Here is a 19,081-nt window from a genome sequence, read left to right as displayed (position 1 = left end):
TTCTAGGAATGATTCCAAGGTTTGGAGAAATGCCTGTAGGCAAATTTTAAGCACATGTAATTGTACTTTAACATAATGTTTATTTTTTATTGCAAGTATTATAAATTATATTTTTCCTTTAAAAAAATATTGTTACAGTTTAAAAAGCCAGTTATTCATGCGTTTAAATACTTTCACTTTTTCAGGAGGAAGAGAAACTAATCCAGCAGGAACTGAGTAATCTGAAAGCAACTGTTTCTGCTCCTACTACAACACTGGTAAGTTTGCATAGTTGGTACCAGCACATTTTATATTTGACACCTGGTCCACTGTGGACCCTATCGTGGCATCTCATTGGTAAGTTGCTAAAATGTAATTTATCATAGTCACAATCGGTTATGGGATGGTAGCAAGTCAGACATTAGCTTGAACTTTTTATTATTGACTGTCTGCACCTGAGTAAGACTTGCTTGACGGATGCCAGTTCAATGCCAACATGATGGTAATTACATAAATGTGGCAATACTCATGGACCCCAGTACTGATCTTAATGTGTTAATGTTGTACACTGAGAAAAGGTTACCATATATCATTTAAAGTAATATTTTCAGTCCTTAGTTGGTATATTATAGATCTCTCATTTTACTTTTATACATCTTGGAATATAGGTGAACAAAGTAGAAAAATGGCTTTCTTGCTATGAAACAGTATGTTGCATGACAGCTAAATCAGATTCCAGTCTTTTTTAAAACTTCAGTTCCATATGCTTTGATTTTTCAAACAGCATTCATTCAGCAGCTAGTAATGAGTAGCCCCTATATTCAGGTCTCTGTCCCTACATAGATTAAGACCTAATAGGTTTTTTTTTTTTGTTTTGTTTTGTTTTCTTTTAATTTTCATGCGGTTTCATATAATGAGATTTTTTCCAGGTAACATTATTCAGCAAATATTTAGTGAGTGCTTTCTGTGTGTAAGTCACTGTGGGAGTATCCTTCTCTTCTAATAAAAATATTGTGGTGATATTTTGCATGAACACATGATCACGTACATGAATAACACTTTAAAGTCTAAGAGAATGTATGTATTTCCTTTTATGATCATGGTAATATGTGGACAAATGAAACTCAAAGCACATTAATCTGATGTATTTATGTGTGTAAATGTATATATGTGGGTGTATAGATCTTTATGTGTGTATATGTAAGAAGTCATTGTGATTTTTATTCATGATACTTGTTAGTAAACGTTAAGCAGGAACGGTTTCTCTCCTTTTACTTAGTTTGATTTCCATTTTCTGTAATTGGCACACCTGGTATGCACAAAAATAAGATAAATAGGTAGAAGTTAGGGAGCCAGACTTTTGAAGGAAGATTTTATGATAATTATGGCCGTCCAGCTCTGGGCATGTTTTGTAGTCTGTCTCTGAGATGCTCTGTGTAGAGAAATTGTGAAAAAAAAAAAATTCTTTATTGAGGAATGGATTTTCTTCTCCAAAACTAAGAGAATAATAAGGTATGCAATACAATTTTAATTAAATAGAGCTCATGATGACCTTTGAAAGACTGTGAAATAAAATGTTACAAAACCAGGGATGATACTTATGGATTAGATGAACACTTCCGCTCCTAATTGATGTGGAAGCCTTTGAAAGGAACTTACAGTATCTTTTAAGCTTATTTTTTCAGTGTTTAGTAGTCTTAATACACTAATAAATTTGACTTTTATTACTTAAACACAAGTGACCTGAATTGAATCTTATTCTCCAAGGATTTTCCCATGGTTTCTTTTAAAACTCTTCATTAAAAATAAAATAAAATAAAATAAAATAAAATAAAATAAAATAAAATAAAATAAAATAAAAAAATAAAGCTCTTCATATTTAAATATATAAATACGGTATTCATATATAAAATATGAATGAAATATTGAATACTAATGTCCTTACCTTAAAATATGTTACTGTTTTCTAAGTATTTTGTGATTTAATAACCTTGTAATATACCAACCCTAATAAGATAAATGGGTATTTACCTAATAAGATTTTTAGGTATTAAAATAGTCTGTGAGCTTATTTTGAAACACATTTTATTTCTATTTTTTATTTATGATTAAAATTTGCTATAAATACTGAGAATGCAAAAATTATTATATTATAAAACACATTTATAGAATCTCCTAAAACAGCTTTTTAGCTTGTATTGTAAATATTGAAAGACCCAGTTAAAAAATTAAATAATTAGAAATGCTATACCATTAATGATACCATACCCTTCAGTTCCTAATTGAGAATTGTTTAGAAAGAATGCCTTTACGGGTGCCTGGGTGACTCAGTCGATTGAGCGGCTGACTTCAGCTCAGGTCATGATCTCATGGTCCATGGTTTCGAGCCCCACATCAGACTCTGCTGACAGCTGGGAATCTGGAGCCTGCTTCGGATTCTGTGTCTCCCTCTCTGTCTGTGCTTACCCTGCTTGCTCTCTCTCTCTCTCTCTCTCTCTCTCCCTCTCTCAAAAAGTAAACAAACATTAAAAAAAGAAGAAGAAAACAATGCCTGTAAAACAAACTGTTGCATATTATGTACAGCAAAATAATTCTGAAAAAAGTTCAGGTGCAATTTGGTTTTCAAATATGAAAATTATTTTCTTTACAAATTATTACCAACTTATGGGAATTTTATGGATGTCTTCATTTGACAAAGTGTATTAAAATGATGTGCTCTGTTCTAGAAGCCAAGTCATATTACTATGGGTGAAATTTTGTCTGAGGACCAGGTGTCTCCCATTGTAACTAAATTTTTCACAGGTATACCTAGAATTAGAAATAGATACAGTTGATTTATTTTTTGATGTTGCCACTAACAAAATGTTGAAATAATTTTACTAAAATCAGTACTGTTGGTAAGCTAAGTTTTGGAGCAACTTCTATTTATAAAGTTTGACTTCAGGTTATTAATTTATTATATATGTGTATGTTATTTCTTCAGTGCTAGGATTAAAGGATTCCTCTGTGAAATGATTGCAACATAATGAAAAAAACCCAAAACATTCTATTTGTTTATGCAGTTACTGGATATTTGCTTTTCAGAGAATGATGAAGGAGTGTATGGTGAGACTTATATATTGTGAAATGCTTGGATATGATGCTTCCTTTGGCTACATACATGCGATCAAGTTGGCACAACAAGGAAACCTTTTAGAAAAAAGAGTAGGTATGTATGTGTTTAAGATTTTAATACTAAATGTTCTTAAAGTTCCAGCTACTATGTAAAATGAGTAATGGCAGGTATATAGTGTGTTTTTAGAACATTGCCTTGTAATTTCCAAAACTTTAAAAGGGAACACTTCAAAAACTTAAAGCCTATAAGTGAAATCAGTCTTACTGATTCTATCCTGTTTTTGTGATAGATGAGCATCTATACTTGTCAAAGTTCATTAAACTGTACACTTAAAATGGGCGAATTTTCTTCAGTGTAAATTATACCTCCACAAAGCTGATTTTAAAGTCTAACATCATCAGTTTAATGATCAGAAATGTTTCTTTATAGAATAAAAACTGAAATTGACTTGAATAATTTAAAATATCCTGTTCTCAGTTTCACGAATGTTAGCTGTGAGGATTAGAGGTATCTTTTAAAAATGTTTGTCTCCTTAATCAATCTTTAGGGCTCTTAGGAAATATCCTTTAAATCTTTTATTCATGTAGGTTCAGCTGTGTATCAAAATCCAAGAAGGAAGCACTTTAGAGTCATATAGGAGTATAACATGTTCTGTCTTCAAAGGAGTTGATGGTGTCATGTTGTCAAGGACCAGCATTCTTCACAAATATCTGTGCTGTCAGATAATGGGATAGGAAAGGGAGATAGTTTGCTAAAGATTCTGAGACTAGCTGTACCCATTATTCTACTTACTGAAACTCACTTCACTCTTCTAGATTTATTGTATTCTTCCCTCCAAGGGAATGTCCTCTGTTGTCTCTCCCTTTTCATATTCCAAATCAAGTTTTAACTCTTCTTTTATCACTCTGGTGGCTTTTACCATCATCTTTGGGTGGTATCTTTTCATATATTAATGTCTTAGCTCTTGAACTAATTCTAAGATCCCCAAAGACAGGGAAATTTTGAAAACAATAGTCAATATTAGGTGGTTGGTGCTGTAATTTTGTATGACTGTTGCTATATTGTGCTTTTTAGACTGGCATACCATTTTTTTCATTTTCAATTTAATTTTATTATTAAAAATATATAAAGTTCAAAAGTTAAGACCTTATAAAAAGGTATAATCAAACAAGTCTCACTTTTAATTTCTAGTCCCTCTTACCCAGTTTGCTCCTTACTGCCATAAGTAACCATTTTCATTAGTTTGTAATTAATCTTTCCATTGTTTCTTCTTGCAAAACAAGCAAATGCATGGGAACACACTCATAAACTCTCTCTTACACAAATGATAACATGCTGTATAGATTATTATACACCTTGTTTTGACATCTTCATACTCTTACACAGTTGCATAGTTTTCATTGGATGGATGGATAGGCCATCATTTTTTTCAGTCAGGTCCCTGTTGGTGGACATGTGGGTTATTATTTTTTTTTCTCTTGTAAATAATGTTGCAGTGAATAACCTTGTACCTGTGTTATTCATAGTTCCGGAGGCTTATTTTAATAGAGACCTCAGAGTCATTTTTATTGAGATTCATGATCTTAGGGAAATATTTTATTGCCAAGTAGAGGAACTTATTCCTGCAGGTATCAGACATTTTTCATGTGTGCTAGTGAGTATAAGTTTTTTTTTAAGATATCATTTAAACCTTCTGTATGTCTTCATTGTGTTATTATTGCCTTTTCAACTCTCCTGAGACTTCTAAGGTTAGCTTTGGTGCTTTCTCTGATGGAGATGCCTTCTTCTTTTTATTTACTTACTATTTTTTAATTTTTTTAATGTTTCTTTTTGAGAGAGAGGGAGAGAGAGAGAGAGACAGAACGTGAGTGGGGGAGGGGCAGAGAGCGAGGGAGACATAGAATCCAAAGCAGACTCCAGACTCTGAGCTGTCAGCACAGAGCCTGATGCAGGACTCAAACCCACAGACCACGAGATCATGACCTGAGCTGAAGTCAGATGCTTTAGCTGATTGAGCCACCCAGGTGCCCCTATTATTATTTTTTTAAGGTTTGTTTGTTTGTTTGTTTATTTATTTTATTTACTTTTAAATTTTATTTTATTTTTTAATTTACATCCAAGTTAGTTAGCATATAGTGCAACAATGGTTTCAGTAGATTCTTTAATGCCTCTTACCCATTTAGCTCATCCCCCCTCCCACAACCCCACCAGTAACCCTCTGTTTGTTCTCCATAAGAGTCTCTTATGTTTTGTCCCCCTCCCTGTTTTTATATTATTTTTGCTTCCCTTCCCTTCTGTTCATCTGTTTTGTATCTTAAAGTACTCATATGAGTGAAGTCATACGATATTTGTCTTTCTCTGACTAATTTCACTTAGCATAATACCCTCTAGTTCCATCCACGTAGTTGTGAAATGTTTACTTATTTTTGAGGGAAAGAGAAAGGGAGGGGCAGAGAGAGAGAGGGAGAGAATCCTAAGCAGGCTCCACGCTGTCAGTGCAGAGCCTGACTCTGAGCTCGGACTCACAAACCATGAGAACATGACCTGAGCCAGAATCAAATGTCGGATGCTTAACTGAGAGAACCACTCAGGTGCCCCCACCTTATTATTTTTATATGTTGTTGAATATATAAATTTCAGCACCCATTAAGTTAGGCATTATGTTGGGTGCTTTATCTTATGAGATAGGTGAAAACTGAAGCGCAGAAAGGTTAAGTCACTTGTCCAAGGTCATATAGCTAGTAGATAGTGGAGCCAGAATGTAAACCCCAAGTTTCTATGAATCAAAGCCTGTATTCTTACCCTATATGTCACTCTTTCATATCAAGCATGCTCCATAATCTAGTCATTATTCTTTGCTTTCTGGAACCTTTTCATTTTTTGAGTTCACTGAATATTTTTTTCCCTGTTTCCTGACTGTCACAATAGTTAGGATATTCTTTGTAACAGAATTAAGGTTTCCTTGATATGGTCTTTGAAATTATTCATCTTCTTATACCTTGATATTGGTGACTTGGGTGTGGGTGATACCTTAGCTGATCATGAGTTTTCAGCAATCAGATAAGAACGTTTTTCTTTAAATGCTTTCTAGGGTTTTCTCCTTTCTTGCCCCTGCTTAGTTGTTTTTTCTCTCTTGCCCTGCTCCTCTGACCTTTAGTGATGATGTTGCTGTGGGTCATACCCTTTCTTCTTGGTTGTGAGAATAGGTAATTTCTTATAGTTTCCCATGATTCCCAGTAGACACAGACATGATGGGGACAGTTAGCATTAGAATCCCTAATGAAAGAACCGAAAGAATTGAGAAGAATGAAACACAGTGAGGGTAGGTGTCAGGGAATAGGGCCTCAGGATAGACCATGGAGAGACAGGACAGCATAGGGATTAAAACATGAACTAACTCCTGGCTGGGTTTGAGTGCTGGCTTCACCATGTAATAGCTATAGACTGTGGTCATTTACCCTTTTTCGTCCTTATTATTCTTTTTGGGATAATTATACCTACTTCATACAGTTGTGAAGATTGAATGAGGTAAGGCTTGTAATATACTGATCCACAGTAACTGTCTAACAAATGTTCTCAATCTGAAGAGTGACAAGAAAATGACATGGAGTAGCTAGATTCCATATACATGGCATTTGCCATAGTATTAATGTATTTCTTCAACCCTAAGATGTACTTTTTTATGTTTTAATATTATTGAAATAAAAATGCTTATTTAAATCAAGTACACGTAATGTGGTAGACAGTGTTTCTTTCCTCAACAACTGTTATTCCTTCAATAGTGTATCTCCAAATGAGAAAATAGATATTGTGTATGGCTTAATATGTGATTTACATCATACAGGTTGGTATTAGGTAGCTCATTCAATAATAAGAAATAGCCAGTAACTCACTAGTAACTATAGTAACTATTTTTATATAGTTATCTTTGGCTGTAAGATAGAAAATGTGATGTTTTAATTGATTGTGTAGAGATATGCACAGAAGATAGAAGGCATATATTTCTAATGTCATTTATAAGACTTTAAGTTGGTACATATAGTCTCTTTTCCATTTTGGTGACAATCCTGTGAAATACAGAATTCTGAAAGATTTCAAGATAAAGAACATCTGAAATCTTCCTGAAGTTTTTGAACTTCATATTTTCCAATCTGTTTTTATAGTTACCTGTAGTTGTTATCTTTGACACTTAAATTTTGGAATATATTATTGCTTTGTTTAACTTTTCCTGGGAAAAGTCATTTTTGGCAGGTAATAATGAGACTTTTCCCCTCAAATTTTATAGGTTATTTGGCTGTTTCTTTATTTCTACATGAAAGTCATGAGCTGTTGCTTCTCCTTGTGAATACAGTTGTAAAGGTACTGTACTATATGTTGGTTAGTATGAAGTCTTAAGTTAGTCCTGCGGGCTTCTGACATTTCACCTCTATCATATTGAGTTAGATATTTTTGGAAGAAGCCAGGCTTACAGAATGGGCTTAGAAAGATCTTTTAGATCCGTTTCTGAGTTTGTAAAATGAAGTTAATAATAGAACTTAGCCAAGTTGTAAGGGTTAAATGGAACACTGTGTTAAAGTAGGAAGTAGTTGCTCCTGCCGCTCGCTCTTATTATTGTTTCATTTAAAAGCAGATCTCCAGGGGCACCTGGGTGGCTCAGTGGATTAAGCATCTGACTCTTGATCTCAACTCAGGTCTTGATCTCAGGATTGTGAGTTGAAGCCCTGTGTTGGGCTCCACACTAGGCGTGGCGCCTATTTAAAAAAAAAACAAGACAGCAATCATGCAGCTCTGCAGACCTTTAGTCAGATCCACTTTTCTGACTGTCTTTTTCTTCAGGATCTCTTCTAAAAGGGTATAGATATAAACTGAATAATTGAAGTCTTTCAAATTCTAAAAGTCATTTTTAAGGAGAATAGAGTATAATTGGGTAACTGAAATTTATAAATAATAAAAATACAGTGTAATCCACACAGTGTTTTTTCCTGTTAAACTTTGGATCAAAATTAGTAATGAAGCGTAATCAAACTGTTGAGCTCTTCCATGTTTTTCTGGATGTATGACTCTGTGTATGTGAATGTGTATAGGGTACTTTCTGAATTTTAAGTTACATACTCTTTTAAGGTTACTAGTAGCTTAAATTTTTCAGGATTTTCCAAAATAAATTTATGGAAATTTATTAAGCTGTTCGAATGATTTATAAACTTTGTGCATGTAGAAGTATATAAACACACGCATTGTATACAATCTAGAATTACTTCCTTTTAAACATCTACTCAATTAACAAGAAAAAAATTCAAAGATTGGTTTTGTTATTAGTTTAGAAAAGTTTTAAACGCTGTAGTAAAGGAGACTACTATGGGTCAGTGTCAGAACAAAAATACAGTTTCCTTTGGGATCAGTTGCTTTTTGGCTATATGTATCTTAATTGACTCTATTAAGGGAAATGAAACAGTAGGATATTCCTACACAATATGAGGTAAACCTGAATGTGCAAATTGATTATAGAGTTAGTAGAAAACCATAAAGTATGTAGGGCCATTGCAGTATTGAACTCAACCTAGTTTCAAAATGTGCACTGAATGTTTGTTTGCTCACTGATTATGTCAGGACTTGCAGAGCACTAACCTGGTAGAAGTATGCATGGCACTTACTGTCGTCAGCCAGATATTCCCTCGAGAAATGATTCCAGCTGTTCTCCCATTAATTGAAGATAAACTTCAACATTCTAAGTAAGTAAATTCTTTTTGGGTATGTGTCTATACTATATATTTCAAAATAAAAATTTATACTAAAAAACTTATTGTAACTTTAACTTAATGCTGCCAGGGTAGAGGATAGACTTAGACTGCCTGATACAATGCAGAAATCTCTGATAGCATTGTCCCTTATTTTATGTGGTTTTGAGACAATGTTAGGCAGCTTTCTAAAGTTAAGCCAAGAGGCAGTGAGGTTTGGTGTCAGGAATCTGTGGCTTTCCTCCCAGTTCTACCACTAACCAGTAGTGGTCCTGTTTTTCCTTTGACTATGTGGGATTGGTTGAAACATGTTAGTTTTCACAAAGTTGTTTTGAGGATAAAGTGGAATAATGGAAAAAAATTGGCAGTGAGTGGTTCAAGTGCTGTGAATGCAGGGCTTCAGTGTACGGGGGATGCTTTGATGGCAAAACTGTAACATTCAGATTCTGTTTTATAGCAAAATATATCCAAATAAACCTTAACTTGTAGTATTTTGCTAATCTTACCTTGTAAGATTCCTTAACTCTTTACTTATCAGCTTGAATTTTTTTTTCCTTCAAAGATTTTATTTTAATTCAAGTTAGTTAACATATAGTGTAGTATTGGTTTCAGAAGTAGAACTCAGTGATTAATCACTTATGTATAACACCCGGTGCTCATCACAAGTGCCCTCCTTAGTACCTGTTACCCATTTAATGCCCAGCACCCTTTAGCCCATCTCCCTACCCACCTTCCTTCCAGCATCCCTCAGTTTGAGCTTGACTTACCTTTTCACTAATTATTTTGTTTTATTGTGTTATTTTGGGTTTTTTTGTTTTGTTTTTGACAAGCCCCTTAACTTTATAACCTTTAGAACTAGGAACAGTTTGCAATCATTTTCTTTTTTCTTTTCTTTTTTCTTTCTTTTCTTTTCTTTTGTTTTCTTTTCTTTTGTTTTCTTCTTTCTTCTATTTCTTTCTGTTTTTTTTGTATTACAATATTTTAGTTATATTCTTTTTTTTTTAATTAAAATTTTTTTTAGTGTTTATTTTTGAGAGGGTGGGGTGGAGCTGAGAGAGAGGGAGACAGAATCCAAAGCAGTCTCTGCACTGTCAGCACAAAGCCTGACATGGGGCTCAAACCCATGAACCATGAGATCATGACCTGTGCCAAAGTTGGATGCTCAACCAACTGAGCTACCCAGGTACCCCAATATACATACATTCTTAATAAAAATATTTTGTTGCTCATAACAACATTTCTTTATTTTAAATGTTTTTTTAAGCTAGTATTTTTAGTGTTCTAAGATTAAAAAATGTTGTCTTATGGTTTGTATTCTTTAAGAAATTTTGGACCATGAAACTTCTGGCTAAAATGATAGCTTTTACTAAGAATTATGGAATAACTTCATAAGTTTTTCATACTTGTTTTAATGCTTTGTTTATGTCAAATCTGTCTTCAGAACAAATGATGGATGTAAACGATTAATTATTGGAAATAAAATACTAGTTTTTCTTAGATAATTACAGGTTGATCTGATGATAGCAGAGCATTATTTTTGTGTAATTTTTCCATACCCACACTGTTTTGTGATAATGGTACTTACTGATCCTTTGTTTGAAATCCTTCTGAGAACTGAATTTTTTCCTTATTGCTTCCCATGTGCTCTAATTTCAAATATTGGTATCTCCTGTCTTCTACCAGTTAGACTTTTTGAAATTCTGCTTCTGTAGTTATGGCCATAACTAACTCCATGCAGAAAAATATGGGTCAGAGCTATAGGTATGCTAGTGGATGTCACAAAGAAGATGTGGCTTGCACTTGACTTTTGAGTTTCACCACGCCAGACCTAGAGCCCCAATCTAGGTCTCTTGATGTCTTTTGTTAGTACCACCACATAGGGCCAGGCCTATGGATTCCTGAGCCTGTTAAGTATTTGTATTCTTTTATCTCACCTCATTTACCTACCCTCTCAGAACTGATATTGGTTAACACTCAATAGCAATATATTGAGATGTAGTTTACAGTCACCATAGTATTAATACTACTGGCAAATCTGTTGTTAACCTACTTTTTCTTTCCATATCAAAATAATTTTCCATCATGGCATAGTTTGCCTAGGAAAGTAGTGAGTTGCTTGTTAATGGAATTTAGCAGAAGCTGGAGGACATTTTTTAGGAATCTTATAAAAGATACTCTTTTTTTTTTTTTTTAAAGTTTATTTATTTATTTTGAGAAAGCCAGAGAGAACACAAGTCAGGGAGGGGCAGAGAGAGAGAGAGGGAGACAGAGTCCCAAGCAGTCTCTGTATTGTCAGCATGGAGCCTGATGCGGGGCTCAAATTCACAAAACCATATCATGACCTGAGCCAAAACCAAGAGTCGGATGCTTAACCGACTAAGCCACCCAGGCGTCCCATAGAAAGTATTCTTGATTGGAACACAGAAGATTGCATTGAGTAATCTCAGTTTGGAGATTCTGTGATTTTAGGTAACAGAAATATATATTAAGGAACCCTAATAGTAAATACTTTAGTTTTGTGACATTTGCTGCTGTTATGAACACTGCCAGCATAGCCTGCCTGCAAATATATTTAGAAATAGGCATGAGTGAGAATTAACAAGGAAATGTACTAACTTGGAAATTACATTATGAACATAAGATAGTGACTTGTTATTTTGCTTCTTGTGTGCTAGACATTATCTGTTAAAAATTAAGTGTAAGGGACACCTGGGTGGCTCAGTCAGTTGAGAGCCCGATTTCGGCTCAGGTCATGATCTCACAGTTTGTGGGTTCAAGCCCCGCATAGGGCTCTGTGCTGACAGCTCGGAGCCTGGAGCCTGCTTCGGATTCTGTGTCTGCCTCTCTCTCTCTCTGCCCCTCCCCTGCTCATGCTCTGTCTGTCTCTCTCTCTCTCAAAAATAAACATGAAAAAAATTAAAAAAAAAAAATTAAGTGTAAGACTAGCATATACTTTCCTCTTTGTTGTAATGACATTTCTGAAACATGAGCTAGAAAAGGGGAGGAGTGACATTTTTAATGTGAGTCTTCCTATTGCCCTGGCTCCCTAAAGTATTTCAAGTATGCTTGCCCATGGTACAAAAGAAGAAATCTTTAAAGGTATAATGTTAATGAGATTTTATTAATTTTTAAATAAAATAATAAATATTAATAAAATAATAAAATAAAATAATGTTATAATAAAATATAATACATATTAATTTATTGATATCAACATTGATAAATATACTGTATAATATTACTAGCCAGAGTTACTTCTTACAGATTTGAACTGTTGATTCTTTTCCCAATTTCTAGAGAGATGGCTTTCAAAAATGGAATTAGGGAATTAAGGAATTTATTTATCTTTCTTGTTTGTTCTGGTTTCAAAACTAATATGTGCTTGTTACCAAAAATTCTGTACCTAAAGAAATATATAATATGAGCAGTTAAAATCTTTTGAGGTCTTACCTCTGAGAGATAACTACTTTTTATAGTTTGATGGATTAGAATATAGAAATTAACAATAAGTGTGTAATTCTTTCTTTCTTTTTGTATTAAGGTAATAGCTGATATTGTGAAATCATCTTGTGTACAATATTTTCAAACTAAATGCCTGTGGATTCAGACAGTTTGTTTAGATTTTATTTTTTCTCTTTAGGGAGATTATACGAAGAAAAGCTGTTCTGGCATTATATAAATTCCATCTCATTGCTCCTAATCAAGTACAGCATATCCATATTAAGTTTCGGAAAGCACTTTGTGACAGAGATGTTGGCGTCATGGCTGCTTCTTTGCACATATACTTTAGGATGATTAAGGTAAGTTGGAAATTTCAGGCAGTACTGAGTAATTGCCATTAGAAAAATGTAATTATGGAATAAAAAGAACTCACATTTTTCAGTAAAATTCTTAATGAACATGTCAAGTTTTTATTATTGACTTTTTAATAGTAATTTTTATAAGTTGTTGATAGCATGAGTTGTAGGCACATTACAGAATTAGTCTTTTTTTTAAATGCCTAAGTTTTTTGTGTTACTAAAGATGCATGGAAAAATGGTAGCTATGGAAGGTGATTGAAATTTGCAGATTTGTGGTTTTTAAAAAAAATTTTTTTAAATTAGTTTTCTTTATTTTGAGAGGCAGAGTGAGACAGAGCACGCGTGAGGGAGGGGCAGAGAGAGAGGAAGACACAGAATTGGAGGCAGGCTCCAGGCTCTGAGCAGACAGCATAGAGCCCGATGTGGGGCCTGAACTCATGAACCGTGAGATCATGACTTGAGCCGAAGTCGGACGCTCAACTGACTGAGCCACCCAGGCGCCCCCAGATTTGTGGTTTTTTAAGCAGTGACTTTTATACGACTTCACAAGATGCATAAGAGCTTATTGAAATGAGGAGAGCTGGTGGAGGGTGTGTAAACTATAGATTATGGTGCTGACTCCTTAAATTGATACTGTGTCAGATGAAGAAGGAAGGTTGAATGGTATGGTAACATTTTCTAAATGGTGATATGAGTTTATACTAATTCAGCCCCAGTGCATTGCCTGAAACTCTTTGTATTCCATGTGAGATATTCCATGATGAGTACTGTAAAACAAAATGGAATATGTCACTGAATTAAATTTACAGTTACAGAACTGAAAGTTGTGTTCATTTTTATTCATTATGCTCCAAAATAGATTTGGTATAAATAGATACTTGATATTAAATCTTGTTTTTCCTCTAACGTTTACTAAACTTTGAAAGAGCTATTAGTTCCCTTCCAAAAATGTGTTGTTGATAGTGAAATAAAAATTACGATGAGGAATCTAATGTTTATTCTGAGGAATATGTATTTAAATTCCCCAGTCCAAGAGATTAGTCAGATAGATAATCAAAACACACTCATTCGGAACACAGGTATGTTTAAATACAATAGGGTTAATTAATTTTTAAAAGGCAGATGCACTGATTTTGGGAGGTTTGAGTAGACTTGACTGTGCCCTGTGCTCTTCCACCCAGAACACATTTATTTATTATTGTTATTATTTAATGTTTGTTTATTTATTTGAGAGAGACAGAGAAAGTGCACGTGGGAGAGGGGCAGAGAGAGAGAGAGGGAGAGAAAGAATCCCTCTGCACTGACAGTGCAGCGTGACACAGGACTCGATCTCACAAACCATGAGATCATGACCTGAACCAAAATCAGGAGTCCCACACTTAACCAACGGCGCCACCCAGGCACCCCTATTTTTGGTCTTTTTTTTTATTTTAAATTTTTTTTTTTTCAACGTTTTTTATTTTATTTTTGGGACAGAGAGAGACAGAGCATGAACGGGGGAGGGGCAGAGAAAGAGGGAGACACAGAATCGGAAACAGGCTCCAGGCTCCGAGCCATCAGCCCAGAGCCCGACGCGGGGCTCGAACTCACAGACCGCAAGATCGTGACCTGGCTGAAGTCGGACGCTTAACCGACTGCGCCACCCAGGCGCCCCACCCCTATTTTTGGTCTTAAGTTGCAGTTTGAAACTGTTCATAAGCACTAAGGGCAAACTGAGTTAATCTCAAACTTAAGTTAATCTCTTAATGTGGCAGTACTTCACTAGTAGTTCTTGATTAACCACCTAATGGACATCTGCTAATTCAATGTGTGACTTAAAGGTAGTGTTATATTAGCCAAAAATGGGGTCAATGTTCAAGTGTGCTAAGGAGATGAAATACAGTGGAGACAGTATAAATGATCACATTGATGTATTTATTGTGTGTATGAGAGAGAGAGAGAGAGAGAGAGAGAGAGAGAGAGAGAGAGATGGGAAGTGAGGGAAAGGATGTGAGAAATAAGGAGAATAGAATAGTAAAGAATATAGTTTAAGGGAAAAAAACTGATTTCTGTTTTTGCCTTCTTACCCTATTTCTCTATATTATGAAGACTTTTTAAAAACTATTTTATTTATTAATTTATTAAGACTTTTATTTATTTTTAAAAAAAGATATATATTTTTTCTTTTAGAGAGAGAGAGAGTGAGTGAGCAGGGAAGAGGGGCAGAGGGAGAGAGAGAGAATCCCCAGCAGGCTCCATCCCCAGCAGTCCATCCCCAGGCTGACATGGGGCTTGATCCCACGACCCTGAGATCATGACCTGAGCTGAAATCAAGAGTTGGATGCTTAACTGACTGAGCCACCCAGGCGCCCTTTTTTTCACTTTTTGATTTAATTGCTGGTATTGGCTAACAAAAGTTCAATATAAGATATAATTATAAGAACTTAGGAAATGTGATTAAGACTCTGTGTGGAGACAAGTAGTGAATGGTGGAAGCCTTTTGGGGGATGATTCAGCTTTGGATCAGGTAGTCAGAGTAGTTTCATCATGGAAGACATTAAACACATTAGAGTATGGTTTTATTTTTATTAAAAAAATTTTTTTTAGTGTTTTTATTTATTTTGAGAGAGAGAGACTGAGTGCGAGCTGGGGAGGGGCAGAGAGAGTGGGAGACACAGAATCCAAAGCAGGCCCCAGGCTCTGAGCTGTCAGCACAGAGCCTGATGTGGGACTTGAACTCGTGAACCACGAGATCATGACCTGAGCTGAAGTTGGATGCTTAACCATTGAGCCACCCAGGTGCCCCTAGAGTACTGTTTTATTAAATGTGAACATGCAGCTTCTAAGTTAACATGCCCTAAGTTAGATTTTGTATGGCATTTAAACCAGGTCTATTTTATATTTGATAAGAGATTATTATTAATAGAAAGTTTTTTGTTTTGTTTTTTGGGTATAGGAGAATTCATCTGGATATAAAGACTTGACGGGGAGTTTTGTAACAATTTTGAAGCAAGTAGTTGGAGGAAAGCTCCCAGTAGATTTCAATTACCATAGTGTACCAGCACCATGGTTACAAATCCAGCTCTTGAGAATACTAGGACTTCTAGGAAAAGACGATCAAAGGTAAACTATTCTAAGCAAACTTGATACCCTGATAGCCTGTCACCTAGAAGTTTCATAAGTCAGATTCTCCCAATGTTTAATTGGCTTAATAATGATAAATAAATAACTGTAAGAAGTATATAATAGGTTGCTGGGATAATCCTGGCTCTCTGCTTATCTAATCCTGCTCATAGGGAAAGGTACTTCTGAAGCTCCATATCTTTCCTGAAGCCTTCTTAAACATTCTAGTTCAGGGATTTGGAAACTTTCTTTACTGTAAAGGGCCAGATAATAAATATTTGATGCTTTGTGGGCTGTATGTTGTCTGTTGAAGCCCGCTGTTGTATAACTTAAAAGCAATCATAGATAATATGTAATGAATGGGCACTACTGTATTCCAGAAAAACTTTTTATGGACATTAAAACTTGAATTTCGTATAATCTTTATGTATCATGAGATATTATTCTTTTTATTTTTTTCCCCATTTAAAAATGTAAGAACCATTCTTAGCCTGTAGCCATACAAATAGAAACATCCAGCCAGGATAGTCCTGGAGACAGTAGTTTGCTGACTCTTCCTCTGGTTGGATGTAAGTGTTTCATTTAATTCATTTGTCTGAATTACTCTTTTAGCCAATACTTCATATTAAAATTTTTATGGTGTCTTTTCAATTATGCATATTGTTTGTAACTTTTTATTTTCTCATAGTTTTTCTTTTTTTTTTTTTTTAATGTTTATTTTTTGAAAGAGAGAGAGTACGAGTGGGGGAGAGGCAGAGAGAGAGAGGGAGACACAGAACCCAAAGAAGGCTCCAGGCTCTGAGCTGTCAGCACAGAACCTGACACAGGGTTTGAACTCATGAACAATGAGATCATGACCTGAGCTGAAGTCAGACGCTTAACTGACTGAGTCACCCAGGTGCCCTTATTTTGTCATAGTTTTTCAGACTTACCAGAAAGTTCTAACAACAGATCAAGAAGCTTCCTTATACCTTTTACCTAGAGTCATCAATTATTTTCATATGTCTTATCATTCTTTCTCTTTCTATATATATGTGCATGTGTGCACACATATTAAAATTTTTTTTTCCTGAACCATTCAAGGACAAGTCTTTTAGTTCCCTTGAGAGCAAGTACCATGGCTGGAGTCCTTGATGTGTTTCTGTCTTAAGAAAATATTTGCCAGTCAGTGTTCTGACTTTATAAGATCTGGTTTTCCTTTATGTAGTACAGTACCTTCTAATTCTTTAGCCTTTAGCCTAGCTTTACAAAGGGATTGTATTCTAGGCTGTTGCTCCTAGTAATGCCTTGTCAGTGTCATGCCAGTGTCCATCTGCCTATGAGCTCCTGGTGAGAGCTAGCTGGACTGTATCACTCTTGATATTGCTATGTCATTTTTTCTGTGTTTCTGACTCTAAATTCCTAGGTCAAAAAACTGGAGGTGATGGGAGTAGATACACGTTAGAAATGTTTGCTGTAATTTTATTTTACGTAATCCAGCCTATCCTATGGCATAGCTCTAGTTGGGAGTCCACTGGAATTCTGTTTTAAAATCACGAATTTCATAGTAGTGCATTCAGACTTCACTAGTCTAAAAAGGTCTGTTGACAATATATTGTCATGAAGTAACTTTGGAGGCTTTTAGTGAATTTACTAAATTCATTAACTCATTATCTTCCTTCTTTCCTTTATAAATGAATTTGGGGAATACATACAAAGTTACAAAGAACGTACAAAGAGAGAGCTTACCTCCAGAGAGCTCAGTTGAATAGAATTAGGCTCAAGAAAATGAACAAAGAGTTAAACTCTTTTATGATGTTATGGAACATTAGAATATTTTTTCCTTTGTTGTCCCAACTCTGAGATTTTATGTTAACACAAATCTTGTAGTTCTTAAGACATGGTTAGTCCAGTGTGGCAAAGTAAAAATGGTATTTTATAGTAGGATTCTAATGTATTTAATTGAAAGAGTTAATTTAGTGGAAAAGTCTTCTTATATTTATGTTCTTTTATATCGGCTTGTTTAGATATTTTCTTGTGTTTTATAGCAGTCTTCTTCTTAGGTTATTCCTGTTTGGCTTGATCATGTCTGCACATGTTTCTATATTTTTATGTGGTTAATTATGACTCTTATGCCAGACATCAGCTTTTAAAATTGAGAAACTAGACTGTAATCTAGCTGTCGTATTACCAAATTTGAGGGGTGAATTGTAATGTCTGCTATGTGGTATTGTCTGGAAAAAGTGCTTACACATTAAAATGAGGGATTTTAGAATATGGTTCTGGATTTCACAGAATAGTTACACTTCAGTCAAGACAGAATAAAAGTCCATCCACTTCAAATTAAATTTTTATAGCTGCATATTTAGAAAAACATTTTCTGAAAAAGATGTAACATATATGTCATTTGTATGGCCCCAGGTTATTTTGCTCTTTTTGTTTATTTTACAGTGTAGTTTCTCTGCAAGACTACTGTGTGTATTCTGTGTTGATGGTAGTTTTTTTTCTATTGGTGCTTTTTGAATTTGTAAAACAGAGACAAATGCCGGTTGAGAAGTCATTGTTTCACACTAGCCTCTTGCAGAGAACTTTTCTAGGTTTTGAGATAGAGTGCTCTACAAACCACTATATTTTCTTTTTCTTCCTTTCTTTCTCTCTCTCTCTCTCTCTCTCTCTCTCTCTCTCTCTCTTTCTTTCTTTCTTCACTGCATTTTCTTACAGTATCTACCTCAACCCAGTTACCAGAACTGTAATCAGTGACCATAAAGACATAGGAGTGGTATAAACCTGTTACACAAAATACAATTTCTTTATAGTTAACATAAATGAAAGTTAAACTTTTTTCCCAGAAAACCTAGTGCTGCTCAAAGAAAGACTAGTATTTGAATACTTTAAAAAAACTATTTGGTTAAAATACAGTCTGGAATAATCTGGATGTGGGAGATATTACTATAATAACTTGAAACAGGCAGAAATATTTTATTGCAAATAAAATTATGAAAGGTAGTATGTTCAAACAAAAACCTGATTTGTACACTAGGTACAGGTAAAGAGCTGGTTGACTTATGTATATCTCTCCATTGACTAGTCATCTTTGATAAAACAGGAAATTAAACTCATGAAAAAGAGCAAATGGAATCTTGAAGAAGTGAAATTTCCATAACTTCATAAAATAAATTTTTTTCACTTCTTTTCTGTAGATCCTCAGTTTTAAAGAGAGAGAAGTTTGAAAAACTGTTTTATTGAGTTATAATACTATAATTCTACTGCAAATAAAATATCTTTTAAACAGGACAAGTGAATTAATGTATGATGTTCTTGATGAATCCTTACGAAGAGCCGAGTTAAATCACAATGTCACATATGGTAGG

At 34.6% G+C, this 19,081-nt stretch overlaps 1 protein-coding gene across 3 annotated transcripts in view; it reads left to right on the top strand.

Moving 5' to 3' along the window:
- Positions 1-19,081, top strand: part of AP4E1 (adaptor related protein complex 4 subunit epsilon 1) — a 61,810-nt gene that overhangs the window by 2,894 nt on the left and 39,835 nt on the right. For 2 of the 3 annotated variants that reach the window (XM_058737736.1, XM_058737735.1), the window contains exons 2-8: positions 186-257; positions 3,064-3,187; positions 7,380-7,453; positions 8,702-8,823; positions 12,470-12,629; positions 15,565-15,731; positions 19,003-19,076. In XM_058737736.1, the coding sequence (XP_058593719.1) occupies positions 186-257; positions 3,064-3,187; positions 7,380-7,453; positions 8,702-8,823; positions 12,470-12,629; positions 15,565-15,731; positions 19,003-19,076 (793 nt within the window). Of the gene's footprint in view, positions 1-185; positions 258-3,062; positions 3,188-7,379; positions 7,454-8,701; positions 8,824-12,469; positions 12,630-15,564; positions 15,732-19,002; positions 19,077-19,081 lie in introns of those variants that run through there. The other variant, XM_058737737.1, reaches the window with a different exon arrangement.

Source organism: Neofelis nebulosa, chromosome 7 (assembly GCF_028018385.1).
Source record: "Neofelis nebulosa isolate mNeoNeb1 chromosome 7, mNeoNeb1.pri, whole genome shotgun sequence".
Taxonomy (NCBI): domain Eukaryota; kingdom Metazoa; phylum Chordata; class Mammalia; order Carnivora; family Felidae; genus Neofelis; species Neofelis nebulosa.
The sequence above is the reverse complement of the archived record's forward strand: the minus strand, read 5'-3'. Positions and strand labels throughout refer to the sequence as shown.